Here is a 15,960-nt window from a genome sequence, read left to right as displayed (position 1 = left end):
GTTTTGAAAGTTGCAGAGAGTAGAAAGCACCCTGGGGTCTTGAACACAAAGTTTAATTTTCGCAGAAATACCGTTTTTAGAACAATTTCATCCTGTCACAATGCGGCCTTTGCTGCCCTGGTGCCCCCCAGATGCTTTCTACTACAGCTCCCTCCCTTCCTGGAGTTGGTGGGAGTTGTAGTCTAACCCCCCCCCCCCCCAGTGTCCGGCTGGGGAAGGCTTCCCTGCTGGATGATAGAGCAGAAGCTCCTGAGCAGCATTTCAGCTACTCCAAACATAAAACAGTAAGGCCCAATGTTCCTGTGGTGTTAGCCAGCAGTAAAACATCCATCTGTGTGAGCATTCCCCCCCCCCCCCCGAAATGTTTTTGTCACAGTGGATGTTTGCACGCCAGCAGCACACTCTGCCAGAACACTGGCTGCTGGCAAGCGAGTGCTGCATGAGCATGGGTTGGCATAGAGGGTAAGCATTTTTTATGCAAGATGGTTGGGGGCATATAGACTCCTTGCACAAGTAATTACTTACCTGTGATCTGCATTTTATATAAATTGAGTCTGAGAAACACACTACGAAGTTGTGCAAACATGAGCACACGACACAATATGAACTTAATGTTTCCATAATGCAAAGTATGTCTGCATGTATGCGTGTGACATATAAGCAACTGTGATTAACGCTGTGTGGGGAAAAAAGTTTATAATAGCTGCATATTCACTGAGGTTCTTATTTTGGCCAGGCCCTTTTGGCTTTCTCCTCGGCAGGTCATGGTAGTTCCTGTCGGTCACACCTGTGAAGAATATGCTCAACAGGTAAGAGCAGAAGTGTCAACTGCACAACAACTGAAGTGTTTTGGTTTTGTTCAGGTATAACATAGGAAGCTGCCTTGTATTTAATCAAACCATTAGTCCATCTAGCTCAGTATTCTCTACACTGGCTGGCAGCAGCTCTCCAGCCTTTCAGGCCTTCGTCTCTCCCAATCCTATCTGGAGATGCTGGAAATTGAATCTGGGACCTTCTGCTTGCAAGGCAGATCCTCTACTACTGAGCTTCTCAGCATTTTGGCTAAGGTCAAGTGTAGTTATATATAGTTATAAAATCCCGAATTACCGTAATTTTCAGCCGAGTTGTACCCTTTTTAAAAGTTGGTTCAGATCTGCCAGAGTGTTCACTCTGCTAAACTTTAATGACATTTTCGAAGACTTGAATATGGCTTGGGAATCTTTGCTGCTAGTATTTTTATCCCTCCTACTGTTTCCAGCCTCTCTGCTGTGCAATTGTACTTTGTTTCCTACATGTATTTTGTTGTTGTTTTTGTTTTAAATAGAAATTTTTAAAGTATATTATGTAAGGGAGATAATTGTTCACTGTTGTGATGTTTAGAGCTTCAGGAATAGAGGCTGCATGTATACAACCCTCAGCATGCTTCTGCCTTGAACTCTGTGGAATTTCCTTCTGCAGAGCATGTGCTTTGCTTGCAGAAGGTCCCCGGTTAAATCAGCAGCATCACTGTGTAGCCCTGGGGAAGACCCTTGTCTGGAGAGCTGTTGTTACTCTGGGTAGACAACACTGAGCTAGGTGGGTCAGTGGTCTGAGTCAGCATAAGCCTGTAAGTAATGTTACTTAGGCCTAAGCGTGTTACCCAGCGGCTGTTTTTAAACTGTGTTGCAAGGAACTCTGGGATTCTTTGGGGGCTGATGACCCTTCTGCACTGAGATGTGTGATCATAATGGCCAAGCTTCCCAGAAGGCCAGCTTCTTTGCCTTTAGAGAGTTTCCCTGCCAACGAACCACCACAGGGAGGCTTCTCAAATGTACTCTGACTAGACCTAGGCCAATGATGTGGCCCAACATAACGTGGTAGGTGCCCTATTTGAATGGAGAGGGCCCATTTAGAACACATCCCCCAGAAATAGACCTTGCAACGCAGGGGTTTTTGTGGCAGACACGCAGAGGTTTCTCAGTGTACAGATTGCCATGAAAAGGCTTCTCTAGCCTTGGAGCTTTGAAAAGTCTGCTTCTCAAGATATGTCGGAATATATCATTTGGCACAGAAATGTTACCAAATTGTAAAATGTAACACATTTTTACATTGTCTTTTTTTTTTTTTTTTTTTTAGATTTGCAGTGACTTTTTTGCAGCTGGATTCATGGCTGATGTTGATCTAGATCAAAGCTGCACCTTAAACAAGAAGATAAGAAACGCACAACTGGCTCAGTATAATTTTATTTTTGGTATCTATGACTTTTCGTTCATCATTCTTGCCTCCCACCTTACTCAGAATGAAAAACCCAATATGGTTGACACAAGTAGAGAATGTTGTTCTTGTTGGGTAGAGGGAAAAGTTCTGTCCCTCATTTACTGCCAGTTTCAGGGTAGCTTGTCCCAGTTTTCATGTTTGGATAACATACAAATGCTTCTTGAATCTGAATGTTTTCTTGTGAATTTAGCTTTCCTTTTTTTTTGGTCAGAGATTTTAATTAAAGAGTTTGGATTTGATATCCCGCCTTTCACTCCCTTTAAGGAGTCTCAAAGCGGCTAACAGTCTCCTTTCCCTTCCTCCCCCACAACAAACACTCTGTGAGGTGAGTGGGGCTGAGAGACTTCCAATAAGTGTGACTGGCCCAAGGTCACCCAGCAGCTGCATGTGGAGGAGCGGAGACGCGAACCCGGTTCACCAGATTACGAGACTACCGCTCTTAACCACTACACCACACTGGCACAGAAACATGTAAATTTGTAGGAAAACAGTGGCTTTACTAATTTTTTCTCCAAAGTAAGTACTGGCCAGTAGAAACCACTATTGGCTGTAAGTTCTCTGAGTTTAGTAGCTTGATATAAGAACTTGTTGAGCTTCAGTGGTGATATAGAATGTTCGTAACAATTGAACCATTGAGCAGTGTAACAATCTGTCAGTGCACAAGGCCTTTGTTGATTGGCGAGAGTAGAAAAGGGAGACCATAGCATCATCACAACAGAAGGCAGTACACACTGTGTGTATAAATTATATATGTTTGAGAGAGAAGTACATGAATTGATAGTTCATGTGAGTAAATAAATTATAGCCACAGGATATATTCTGAAAAGGTACATCTGTGGATTTTCATGGGCCTCATAAATCTTAGTGTGAGCCACAGCATTGCTCAGAAATTACCCTACTGAATCCAGTAGGACATCTTATTGAGTAAGTGTGTAGCATTGTTGCAGTACAAGGCATTGTGGCTGTGTGCCAAGTAACATTGCTCTGCGTTGTTTCTTGCAGTGGTTGGAGAAAAGGAGAAAACTAATAATGCTGTGAATGTGCGAACAAGAGACAACAAGGTCCATGGAGAAGTTTCAGTCACATCTGCCATTGAAAAGCTAAAGGCATTGAAAGCATCACACACTTTACATGCAGAAGAGGAATTCTAGTTATTGCTAATGGAGAGTGTACTGAAAGGTGAAATATTGGCTCTATCATAAATGCGTTCACCTTGAATTTAGCTCCACTATGCTTGGTGGGCTTTACTTCCTGGCAAGTACATTTAGGACTGCAGCCCTCCATCAAGGCAGGAGTTTGATGCTATAGTACATCATGACATTCAGAAAACTAAACATGTAGGTGATGCAGGTTCTTTTGAAACAATTTCCAGATGGGTAGCAAAGACAACCAAGAGGCTTGTGTTACCTTAAAGACTTAGGGTTGTGTTCAGGGTTAGTCTTACAGGAAGGAAGAATCATGTGATGGGAGCAGGCAAAGACAACTTCAGAGCCTTCTCCACAGTTTACATTTTATATTATTTGTTTTAGTACTTTAAAATGGTAAACTGACAAAAAGACAGTATATAAATGCTGTAAATACTCATAGTAGATGCAGTGAAAATAATGGACAAACTAACAGGCCAATTAATTTCAAGGGGTCTCCTCTGAATATAATTTAGTTGAATGCATCCCTAACAATTTTATTTATTTATTTATTATGGCACAAGTTGAACCACAATTCAACACCTGTTACTCAGGTTATCAGCTTCTTGCATCTGCAGAAGTTGATGGTAGTCCATGAAAGTTTATAGCATAATAAATTTGTTAGTCTTTAAGGTGACACAAAACTCCTTGAAGCTGTTGTATAAACTGTAAAAAGAAGAAGAAGAAGAAGAAGAAGCATTATTAGATACCACAGGCATCTTGCTTTAAAAAAACACTTCAAAATTACACAGCAAATCTCCCTTTCATAGAATGAAAGGCCTGGGGAGGTTCATACAGAAGTTCTGTTACTGCTACTGCTTTCTGAGGAGAGTAACATATCCTCAAAATGCAACTTTTTGTGAGCTAGTGTGCAAGTTATTTTGAGCCTGTCTGGGCAATCTTATTTGTGGCAACCTCACCTGTTCATGTTAGATTCTCTCATCAATATGTTGGAGTTGCCTTTATGTTTAGAGGTCATGTTGCAAAATAATAGCGTCTGGGTTGAAAGGAAAAGACTCCATGATGCATCAGTCAAGTGAAGAGTGACTCCCAAGTGTGGAACTCGAATAGCTTTTCACTGGTGTCAGGTTCTACATTGTGCCGAGAACTGGCTTATATGTAAGGTTATGCTACAGTTCTGTGTAGCACAAATGGGAGATCTCCATATTTACATAGCATTGTCGCTTTGCGGGCACAATCCATCAGGAAGTCCTGCTGGAGCCTCATTGAAATGGAAGAGGTTGTTTGGTCCATTTCATTGGGTGTGCACCTTCCTGATGGATTGAGCCTTATAACGTGTTCTTATTTTTTAAAAAGCAAACTTTGACAAATTAGAGTTGCTTCCCCCACTTTAGAGCAATGAATAAGCCCACATAGAAGCTTTTGAATAAAATTACATTATAATCAGCATGAGTTGCCTCTTTTTTCTATAAGTACCTTTCTTCTTTGAAATAATGCATTCAAGTCAGAATTATCACTATTGTACCTTAAAGTATACATTATTATTATTATTATTATTTATTTAAATGTGCAGTGTTCCTGCATAGAGAAAGCTACAATACTGATTTGATATGTCAGTGCCTTGCACAGGGGCAAAAGGAAAACCAGCACTTCATGCTTCATATTTGAGAAAATGATAATCTTGATTACTACATCTTTTAAAATATGGACGTGTTTGTTTGCTTGGCTTTTAAAAAATTGTGGCACTTTACAAAGACACAATTCCTCTAGACAAATTATTGAAGTGTTTCTTTATGTGTAGCCCCTGAACCAGTGTGGGCTGGTCTTTGATGCCTGGGGTGAAAAACCTAATTAACTGAAGTTTGTACTATTATGCATAGTACAAAAAAGCAGTTTAGGGCCTTCTGCTCCCCTCAGTGCTTCAACTCCCGAGGTTTTCAATTAGTGGACAGTGTCCAGAAAGACAACAGTACTATTTCACACAACATGCCCAATTACTTACTGAATCTGCTGCATCAAGATGTGGTAAACATCCTAATTTAAATGGCTTTAGAGGATCAGACAAAACATGGGAAGAGGAGTTCCCATGGTTGCTAGTCATGCTGGCTTAAATGGAATTCATGAAGTTCAAATCAGTACACTTGGGAGCAAGAGGAGGTGAAGTGCCTGTTTCCTAGATTTTTATCCTGTTTCTCAAGCAGTTGTCTCCCCAAGTGGCTCATGTTTTTTTTTTAAAAAAGGGTCCTGCTTGAATCAGGTCTGACTTTCAAACTAAAAGGACAATACACACAAGGGGAGAGGAAAGGTAGAGGAGGTGGGCTATCAGTTCCACAGGCCCAGAACAAGGTGGGGAGCTATAAGGGGATAGTTATGTCCAGCTCTGGCCAGGCCAATCTCCCCTTGGTGCTGCCCTTGCTTGGAAAGGCAATTAATTGGCGACTTGTTTCTTTTACCAATGGATGAGGCCAGGCTGGTCTCTCCCTCCCTTGCTGATGTTCTCCACAGACTAAGGGAGCAGCCCGGCCTGGGCCAGAGCCACCTTCCATTCCCCACAGTCCCTGTTGCCTTCCAACGCCTCCTTGGTGGGCTTCCTTCCTGCCACCCCGTCTGTCTCACAGGGTCCCTGCAGGACAAGGAGGAGGAAGGGGGTGGGCGAGGCTCCGTTTGTGGGATGCGCTCCTCAGGAAGCCTCGCCAGGCGCCATCATCATATTTATAGGCTCAAGGCAAAAGCTTTCCTCTCTGTCAAGGCCTTTCTCCTTTACTTCTCCTGCCTTTGAGACGCAGACAGGAGGTTTTCAATGTATTTCTCCCCTGCTCCTTAGAGGACAGGAGGGCTATAAAGGATAACTGGGTGCCTGGGTGTGTCTTCTGGGTGTGTCGAGCATCTCTCAGTCTCAGAGTCATGGGTTGGAGCCCCACGTTGGGCATTGCATGGGGTCGGACTAGATGACCCCAGGGGTCTCTTCCAGCTCTCCAGTCCTGGTCTCGCCCTCGAGCGCCTAATGTTCAGACAGGCCACGCTGCTCCCGGCCTCGTGGTGGCAGCAGAGAGCACGGCCCGGCCTGCCCCGCGGGCTCTCGGGGTTCGCGCCTGCGTAGAGCGCGGCGGGGCGGAGCCGAGCGGAGTCCCCGGATGAGGCCAAGATGGCGGCGGCGGTGGCGGCGCTGCGGGCGCTGGAGAGGCTGTGCCGCGTCGCCCTCTTCCTCTCGCAGCTCTACGTCCTCTCCGGGCGGGGTGAGTGCCAGGCCGGGCCGCTTCGCAGACCCACCAAGTCACGCCGAGGAGGCGCCGGGCCCCTTGCACTCTGCACGCGCTCAGGGGGCGGCCGGGCCTCCGCCGTGAGGCTGCCTCGCCGGGACGGAGGCCTGGCCCGGGGTCTCTCTCTCCGGGGAATGTTCCCGGGCTCTGCTGCACTGGCGTTTGCCCAGAAGCCGAGAGAGGGGGGACCTGCACCGCCAGCCTCGGGTCGCTTCCCCGGGCAGAACAGCCTCTTTCAGCCTCGTGCCTGTGCTGTGTCATTCTCGCAAAACCTTAAGAAAACAGGTCTCTGCCCCAACAGGCTTACACTATAGAAACTGGCATTGGGATGATGGGAGTGGGGCGGAGAAACAACCAAGAAAGGAGAGCCAAATGAAGTGGGGGGGGGGGAGTAATGTTTTTATTTTGTTAATATATACCTGGGTTTTGTTACTTCAGGATATGGGGCAGACACAGCCTTTCTTGTGTTTAAGTATTACCTGGTCGCCATAGGTGACCAGGAATTGCATGCAGGGAGTGAGGGGGCTAATATACAAAGCTAGATTAAAGGGTATGCCTCTGAATACCCGTTGCTGGGAACTGCGGTTGGGGAGAAGGCTGCGCTCAGATCCTCTTTCCAGGCTTCCCATAGGCATCCGGTTCACCACTCCAAGAAGAGGATGCTGGACCAGACGGGTCTTTCTTGTGATCCGTCAGGGCTCTTCTTACGTTATTCCCGAATCTGGTTATGAGGAACTGCAAACCTATTATATTCAAGTCAGTCTTTGGGGCTTCTCACTGCTATCCTTTGCTGTGATTGGCAGTGTTGCTTTAGGACAGGGGTAGGCAACCTAAGGCCCGGGGGCCGGATGCAGCCCAGTTGCCTTCTCAATCCGACCTGCAGATGGTCCAGGAATCAGCGTGTTTTTACATGAGTAGAATGTGTGCTTTTATTTAAAATGCATCTATGGGTTATTTGTGGGGCCTGCCTGGTGTTTTTACATGAGTAGAATGTGTGCTTTTATTTAAAATGCATCTCTGGGCTATCCGTAGGGCATAGGAATTTGTTCATTATTATTTTTGCCCAAAATATAGTCCGCCCCCCCCCCCACAAGGTCTGAGGAATGCCACAAGGTCTTATCCAGTCTTGCTACTGTAGGACTTTTTTAAACAAGTAATGTCCAACACAGACAAACGTCTCAGTTGTTGTGCTGTGCATCATTAAGAGGCCTTGAAAGATCTGGGACACCTGTTGTCAAAGGTGCAAATACCAGGCAGTGTTTCTTCTCTCTCTTCTTCGCAATTCAGCACCTTAATTCAAAGTAGTGATGCTGTTGTGTAATTTAACTTACCGGCTCATGGGTCTGAACTACCCACACTTTTAAAATGCAAATTGAAATAAGTATGGAAAGATCACAGTACTACTCCTTGGACTGGAGGCCCTGGGTTAGGGTGAGGAAGATGAGAAATACATTCTGAGTAATAGTTCCCTGGGCAGAGAAAGTCACTCAGTACAGCGTTGGCAACTAGCCTCTAGAGGAGGAGTGTACTGAGCAATTCTAGTCACTTTATCTTACCAGCACCACTTTCTTTTGAACACACAAGGGATTTGAACCCAAGCCTGAGGCTCTGGACCACACTGTTGCTTCCAAGTCGTAACTAAACATGCTTTGAATCCTGTTAGTATTTTCTGTTTCTTTCCCCCCACCCCACCCCCAGGATCACTGAGCTTAGAACACTCTCATCCACAAGCTCAGCTGGCAAAGGTTGCAATAGTACCTACAAGCACACACATTCCAGTGTCAAAAGTATCAGGTATGTATTTTTTTTCCCATTCCGTCCTGTACTTTTTAGAATGAAAATGTATGTCTTTGTAAACCTTACTCTGCACAGATCTTTAGAGGTTTGTGAGATATATTTACCCACAGAACAGCTTATTTCTGAAGGACTCTCCACCCCACTTCCTCCATGTAAAAAAAACCCCCTAATTTCTAGAAACAAATTCTCAAATGTAAGAAAAACTAGGAAATTAGGGCTTTACATTTGCTAATGAGAGAAGACACACCGTTCTGTTATATCTTGATTCTTAAGATCATAGTATTTTGCAACTCAGAGTCTCTCTTGTGAACACTGCCCCAAGCTGCCACCAACCATCTGTTCCACATGGGCGTGTTCCACTTGTGCATACTATATAATGTGGCCTTTAATGGGAGGGAAATGGACTGTTTGGTCCCCTGTACAGGAAACAAAAACATAGGAAGAGCCCTGCTGGATCTGATCAAGGGTTCATCTAGTCCAGCATGCTGTTTCCCGCAGTGACCAACCAGATGCCTCTGGGACGCCCACAAGGAGGGCAGGAACCACTCCTGTTGTTGTTTCCCAAAAGCACTTACTCGGAGGCATTTCTAACACTAGAAGCAAAAGCTTTTTCTGTGGATGAAGCCCATTGAGTGGCTCAAGGAAACAAAAATAATTTTCTTGAACTTAAAAATGAAGGTCGTCTTTCATTTGGAAACAAAACAATTGTACCCTGCAGATAAAGAAGCTGTTGATTATCTCCTACTAAGAGCCAAAGAACACTAATGAAACTGAAAGGTGTTGCCACCAATTGAGCAAAGGAACCAGCATGAATTATTGTGAGCAGGTCTGAATAAATACTCATGCATGTGATTACAAATACTATTACCATATGGCATTGATAAATGCCAGAGTACTTTCTCTCTTCACTTTCACTTGTGTGAGTCCATCCCTCTCCATGGATGCAGCTCCTATTTGTGTAGTAGCTATGGTACTTAAATACGCTTCGTGTTTCAAAATGATAATCCAGTAATATTTCTCAATGCTTACCTGACTTTTTTGTTTGAATATTAATATACTTAATTCTATATAGCCTGTGAGTCAGTCACTTGCCTTTTCATTTGAATGTGACCCATAACTTTCCCCATAGAAATGTATCTGAATTGTGAAAAATGCTGGGGTAATGCAAAAGGTCCCCAGTTCTGTGCCCATCAGAGAGCCAGCGTGGTGTAGTGGTTAAGAGCAGTAGTCTCGTAATCTGGGGAACCGGGTTCGCGTCTCCGCTCCTCCACATGCAGCTGCTGGGTGACCTTGGGCCATCACACTTATTGGAAGTCTCTCAGCCCCACTCCCCTCACAGAGTGTTTGTTGTGGGGGAGGAAGGGAAAGGAGAATGTGAGCCGCTTTGAGACATCTTAAAAGGAGTGAAAGGTGGGATATCAAATCCAAACTCTTCTTCTTCTTCTTCTTGCAAGGCTGGGAAAGACACCTGTCACTGTAGACCCTCCAGATATTGCTGGAGTACAGCTCTCAGCAACCCTGACCATTAGGCTTGCTGGTTGGGACTAATCAGGATTGGATTCCAACCATATTTAGAAGGCCACAGGGCATTCTAGTGTAGACAATACTGAGCTAGATGGTCTTAAGTTCTGGCCCAGTTTGAGACAGTCATATCTTCCTAATCCTAAAAATAACTTACATATAAGGGAGACCCATTAAATTCTTTGGGCCTTATAGTGGATCTTACTCCTGGGTAAACATGTATAGGCTGCACATTACTAAAATAGGTGAAATGTAAATTGAGCAGGTTAGGAAAAAGTAGTTGCTTAGGCATTCGTGTTCAGCAACCTAGGAATTTCAAATATTTTGTTCCCTAGCTTTTTTCAAGGGAATACTGAAACTTTTGTTCTCACCAGATTTTAATTCTTCAGAAGCCACAGCGACCCCATCGTATATGACCCAATGCCCTAGTAATGGACTGTGCAGCCGACTGCCTCCAGGATGTATGGACTGTGAAACAAATTGCTCCTGTATCTATGGCAAAACTGCTGTTTTTGAATGTAAAGCCAGATCCCACGTCCACTGTGTTGTAAGTAGAATGCTTGTTCATTTGTAATATGAACATGAATCTTGCGGAAATACTACACCTTACTTGTTTGAAGGAGAATAATTACTTTGTAAAATATGTAATTGAATAGATACCTTATTCAGGAGATGCTGGATATAGATGAAAGGGATATTCTGTTGGGCCTAGACATTTGCTTTCTATCTGATAGGGGGAAGATTCAATTCTGTACTTTAATTACAGAGACCTCAGCTTGTGGTTAGCAGTAGGGTTTGGCTGCTATGACCCCTTATAACATTTCATATGTGCATTTATAGATTATTTTCCCCCAAAAAGACATATCCTGTTTTACAGACTCTTCCCAAAGCGATAAACAGTAAAAGCACGAGCAATCAAAACAAATACAGTTTCTGATCCAGTGCTGATAAAGACTGGAATAAAAATCTCTACTTCAAAGTTTTGTTGAAAGCAGAAGAAGGTTGTTAACAAGTGCTGAAAAGATTATATAGATGGTCTCAACCAGGGATGTCAACAGGTCAATCGCGATCTGCTGGTGGATCCCAGTGAGGTTTTGGTAGATCTCTGGCTCCCTTTCCTTAGCGTTGCTAAAACTGACTCCTGCCTTGCCCCGCCCTCTATTGTTGTTTGATCTCTGGAAGGGAAGACGGAGCTTCCTCTGTGCTGCTGTTTTCATCCATAGCGATCTTTTTGTGAGTGACTTTACCCCTTTGTCCCCTGCCTTTAACCCCAGCCCCAAAACAGGGCTTTCCTCCCTAAAAATAGCTCAACAACTTTGAGCTGAACCTCAAAAAAACGGGGGTAGTTTTTAATTCTGAAAGTAGATTGCAGCCTCTTGAGAGTTGGCCACCCCTGGTCTAAACCAATTGGGAGGTCCTTGGTGCATGACCTACGATGGTCCAGCTGCCACAGTCTAGAAATGGCCAAAGCTGTTAGAAGGCACTCCTAGCAGATGGATCCAGGAGACCCCCGGACAACAAGCCCACTCCTTCAGAGGAAGTACATTCTCTATCCATAGCAGGCAATTGACCAATTACACAGACTCAATAAGTGTTCACAAATTGTGCATTGGTCTTGTCAAGATTCAGACTCAGTCTGTTGGCTGCTATCCAGCCCACCACTGCACCCAGGCTTGCACAGCCTCTGCTGATTCAGATGTTACAGCGAAAGAGAGCTGGGTTTATCAGTGTACTGATGACACCTTGCTCCATATCTCCTAATGACCACTCCTAATGGCTTCATATAGATGTTAAATAGCATTGGGGACTACATAGTGCACTGTGGCACCTCACAGCTCAAGAGCCTAGGGGCTGAGAAACACTATTAAATGCCGTCTGCTGGAACTGTCCCTGAAGAGGAGACCAGAGCAATGCCCCTGATACTCATTTCTTTCAGAGAGTATAGGCAGATGCCATGCTCCCTTGTATCAGAAGCAGGTGAGAGATCAAGCAGAAGCAGCCAGGTCCTTCCCTCAATAAGGGTCATCCATTAGGGCAGTGCTCCCCAACCTTGGGCCTCCAACTGTTTTTGGACTACAATTCCCATCATCCTTGACCACTGGTCTTGCTAGCGAGGGATGATGGGAGTTGTAGTCCAAAAACAGCTGGAGGACCAAGGTTGGGGAACACTGCATTAGGGCACCCAAGGTAGAGTCAGTCACTAACCCAGATTGGAATGAGTCTAGACAATCAGTTTCCTCAAATAATGCATGCAGCTACACCAGTTGAGGGGGAACCTTCACGCACCTGTTGAAGTCTAATCCAGGAAAGCTTATGCTTCAGTATATTCCCACAGGACTTTTCTTTTTGGCACATAACAGCTCATGTGTTTGACTTTGTGCTTGCTTAATTTAGTAAAAGTATCTAGAACTTAGGTGCTCTCAGCTTCCAAAAAACCAAGTGTATTTGGTGATTCTGTCACACTCCAGTAAGTGCTCTCTGGTTAACCTGTGGATTATTTCTGGAAGGGTGAGTTAAGATTTCTGATTCGCATGCAGGATGAGAAAAACAATCGCCCAGAAACTTTCACAATCAACATGACTTGCCAGCTTTGCTGGCAGCTCCCTCCATCAGATTATGTCTGCTCCAATCCTGTAAACTGCAAAACGGTCTCTTGTCCACGAGAACGATATAGTGCCAATTGCACGGTGCGGGATCATATTCATTGTCTGGGTAAGCAATGCCTTAGTGTGGGTGTTTGACGTGGTGGGGAGAAGAAAGGCGTCTTTCTGAACAATATTATTCACTATTTCCAGAGCATCTTGTTCGGACCAAGAAAAAGTTTGGGATCTTAGGTTATGACTAAGCTGTGTGGTATCCAGCTTATTAAATGAAGTAATATGCATTGGTCTAGGCCAGGGGTCTGCAACCCGCGGCTCCAGAGCCGCATGTGGCTCTTTTACATCTTTGCCGCGGCTCTGGGGCGGATACTAGCGAGGGGAGGAGGCACATTGTGCGCCCCGACACTCCCCACTGTGGCGGGCGCTGTACTGGCTGTGACGTCGCATGGGGGCAGTGCGTGCGTTAGTCACGCACCGTCCCGACGTCACCTTCCTGCCCGCTGTCAGATCGCGGCTCCGGAGATATATTTGTTTTAAATATCGCAATGGTTTTGCGGCTCCCAGTTGTTGTTTTTTCTTCGGAAACGGGTCCAAGTGGCTCTTTTTGTCTTAAAGGTTGCAGACCCCTGGTCTAGGCATAGATATTCTAACCATCCCTGCCCATGCCCACCACTTTGGAGCAAGAGGGTATTCTAATGCAAATCACCAATCCCATTTTTCCTGGTAAAGGTTTTCTCTCTCACACCCCAGGGGGTTCCTATTGGCCCACAGTTATAGTAATATGATACCATGATGGTCATTTGGTGTTAGACAGTGTAGTAACTGTCTACCTTCCTAAAAGTTTCTGGTTATTAGATGATTGCTGGACCTTACTGCAATAAATAATCACAATCAACTTGTGCAGACACTAGGCAGAGGGAAAAGCCTCGCAGCTTATCAGTTATGCGTGTTGGCATCTAATTTAGTGGTAAGTAGCTGTCGAGTGTAAGTAGCTTCCGTGCGCTGCTCTGGTTTGCCAGAAGCGGCTTAGTCATGCTGGCCACATGACCCGGAAGCTGTATGCCGGCTCCCTCGGCCAATAAAACGAGATGAACACCGCAACCCCAGAGTCAGTCACGCCTGGACCTAATGGTCAGGGGTCCCTTTACCCTTTACCTAGCTGTTGAAAATGATGGGTGAGCCACCTCAACATGAAAAGGATTCTGATCCGGGATCTTGTCCTTATGACCAAAATTGATCAGTTGTGAAAGTACCTCTTTGACCACACTTGAAATTCAACAAGAGATAAGATCTCTAAAAGGCTCCTGAGTAAGATGGTGTCCCTGAAGAATTCTATAAAATCCTAACAGATGTTTTGGGGGCAAAAATACCAGACTTGGGAGAAATGCAAAAAATAATACTAATGAATAAAAAGGGGAAAGATGCAACACTGATAACAGATGAGCCTATATCACTCTTAAATCAGGGCTGTAAAGTATTTGTCACAGTTTTTGCAATAAGATCAATTAAGATAATTTCAAAGCACACATTGCAGCACTATTCCTGTTTGTGGTCTTGGCTTTATGATTTCAATGTCTGTTTATTTTAAGGTAACCGTACTTTCCCCAAGATGCTTTATTGTAACTGGACAGGAGGCTATAAATGGTCAACTGCCTTGGCTTTAAGGTAGGAATAGGATTACCTGCTTTCTAAATAAAATACTTACTTTTTCGGAATTGATGTTTGGTTAAGCTGGTCAAGGGAGTCTGGTTACTTTATTTTGTCTTCAGGCAGTTCTGAAGCATGCTGCCTGTCCTGAGTCTTGAAAGCAGAATGGGATGCTACCAGTATTTTGTGTTAAACTGTAAAAATAAGTGCAAAGTTTTCAGTTTTTTAAAAAATTATATCACTAGTAGGCTCATTTAAAGTAGATGATTTTTTAAGTCAGTGTTAATCAACTTCATTATGCTATTTGTCAGGTACAAATAATTTAAATGCTTTGCTGCTGGCATCAGTAATGGATGTCTGGATTTGGACAGCTTCTCAGACATAATTGCGTTGTATTTGCAGCATCACACTTGGCGGTTTTGGAGCTGATCGTTTCTACTTGGGCCAGTGGAGAGAAGGTCTGGGCAAACTTTTCAGCTTTGGAGGCCTGGGAATCTGGACTCTCATAGATGTACTGCTCATAGGCGTTGGTTACGTGGGCCCTGCTGACGGCTCACTTTACATCTAACCATCAATGCAAGAAACGTCAGAGATGGATTGCACTTGGAAACACACAAACACACCTAGGAGAACTTGTTCCATATTTCACATATATTTAATGTACAGCATCTGTACTTAGACTGCCTTTAACTTAAGGTGAAATAAATGAATGGATCATTGGGTGATGGGTTTTTTCTGGAGTTTGTTTCCTTTTGGCTTTTTAAATGCACTTATTTTTTTTTCTATGAAAAAAGGTGTTTTAAGTTGTGCAGTTCTGTTTCTTGGACAGATGTAAACTAGTTCACTACATGTCTAGCAAGTTCCCTTTTTATCATCAATTTTTATTAAATGTTTTCAACATAAAATACAATAAAAGCCAAACTAATCTAGAGGAGAGAAATAAGAAAAAAGGAAGAAAATAAAGAAGAGGAAGAAAAGGAGAGAAAGTATCTTTCTGTTACCCCCTGAGAAAATCCATTGAGCAGCAGATTTTAAATTCTTATTACATGTGTTTATCTCCTGCATTCAGTTATTTTTTATTTCCGAGAACGGTACATGCAGTTTATGTGTTAATTTAACTTGATACTTTGGCTCCTGCAGGACTGAATGTTACATTGTTATTGCTAGATAACCTTAGAAGTTGAGTCTTCTAATATAATGACTGTAATAAAATTTCCTTTAATGCTTTTCCTTTTCCTAATGGGCTCACTTCCGTGTACGGCACCTTTTTTACCATTGGACCCATTGGTCTCATCTGCTCAATCCGCCATTTGTATAGTGGAGGGGCATACACCTGGACTTGAGAGCCAGCATGGTGTAGTGGTTAAGAGCGGTAGACTCGTAATCTGGGGAACCGGGTTCGCTTCCCCGCTCCTCCACATGCAGCTGCTGGGTGACCTTGGGCCAGTCACACTTATTGGAAGTCTCTCAGCCCCACTCACCTCACAGAGGGTTTGTTGTGGGGGAGGAAGGGAAAGGAGAATGTTAGCCGCTTTGAGACTCCTTAAAGGGAGTGAAAGGCAGGATATCAAATCCAAACTCTTCTTCTTCTTAAGCTGTACAGTGAAGCCTTTTACAGGTGAAACTCAAAAAATTAGAATATTGTGGAAAAGTTCATTTATTTCAGTAATTCAACTTAAAAGGTGAAACTAATATGAGATAGACTCGTGACATGCAAAGCGAGATATGTCAAGC

General features: G+C 44.0%; 2 protein-coding genes across 5 annotated transcripts in view; both read left to right on the top strand.

Moving 5' to 3' along the window:
* TARS3 (threonyl-tRNA synthetase 3) overlaps positions 1–4,850 on the top strand; it is a 28,823-nt gene extending 23,973 nt beyond the window's left edge. For all 3 annotated transcript variants that reach the window (XM_083412755.1, XM_083412754.1, XM_083412756.1), the window contains exons 17-19: positions 737–809; positions 2,116–2,230; positions 3,259–4,850. In XM_083412755.1, the coding sequence (XP_083268881.1) occupies positions 737–809; positions 2,116–2,230; positions 3,259–3,407 (337 nt within the window). In that variant the 3' untranslated portion in view covers positions 3,408–4,850. The remainder of the gene's footprint in view (positions 1–736; positions 810–2,115; positions 2,231–3,258) is intronic.
* Positions 4,851–5,869: 1,019 nt separating this feature from the next.
* On the top strand, positions 5,870–15,446 carry TM2D3 (TM2 domain containing 3). Of its 2 annotated transcripts, none has more exons than XM_083412851.1 (6): positions 5,870–6,637; positions 8,360–8,455; positions 10,369–10,526; positions 12,517–12,691; positions 14,169–14,244; positions 14,629–15,446. In XM_083412851.1, the coding sequence occupies exons 1-6, from the start codon at positions 6,547–6,549 to the stop codon at positions 14,792–14,794; spliced, it is 762 nt and encodes a 253-aa protein (XP_083268977.1). In that variant the 5' UTR covers positions 5,870–6,546; the 3' UTR covers positions 14,795–15,446. The 2 variants fall into 2 exon arrangements, with proteins under 2 accessions (XP_083268977.1, XP_083268976.1); XM_083412850.1 differs by having other exon boundaries at positions 6,513–6,637; positions 10,354–10,526.
* Positions 15,447–15,960: the final 514 nt, after the last annotated feature.

The sequence above is a fragment of the Podarcis tiliguerta genome (genome assembly GCF_965153285.1).
Source record: "Podarcis tiliguerta genome assembly, chromosome: 14".
In the NCBI taxonomy this organism is placed as follows: Eukaryota; Metazoa; Chordata; class Lepidosauria; order Squamata; family Lacertidae; genus Podarcis; species Podarcis tiliguerta.
Note: the sequence above shows the minus strand (reverse complement) of the source record. Positions and strands in the feature narration are given on the sequence as shown.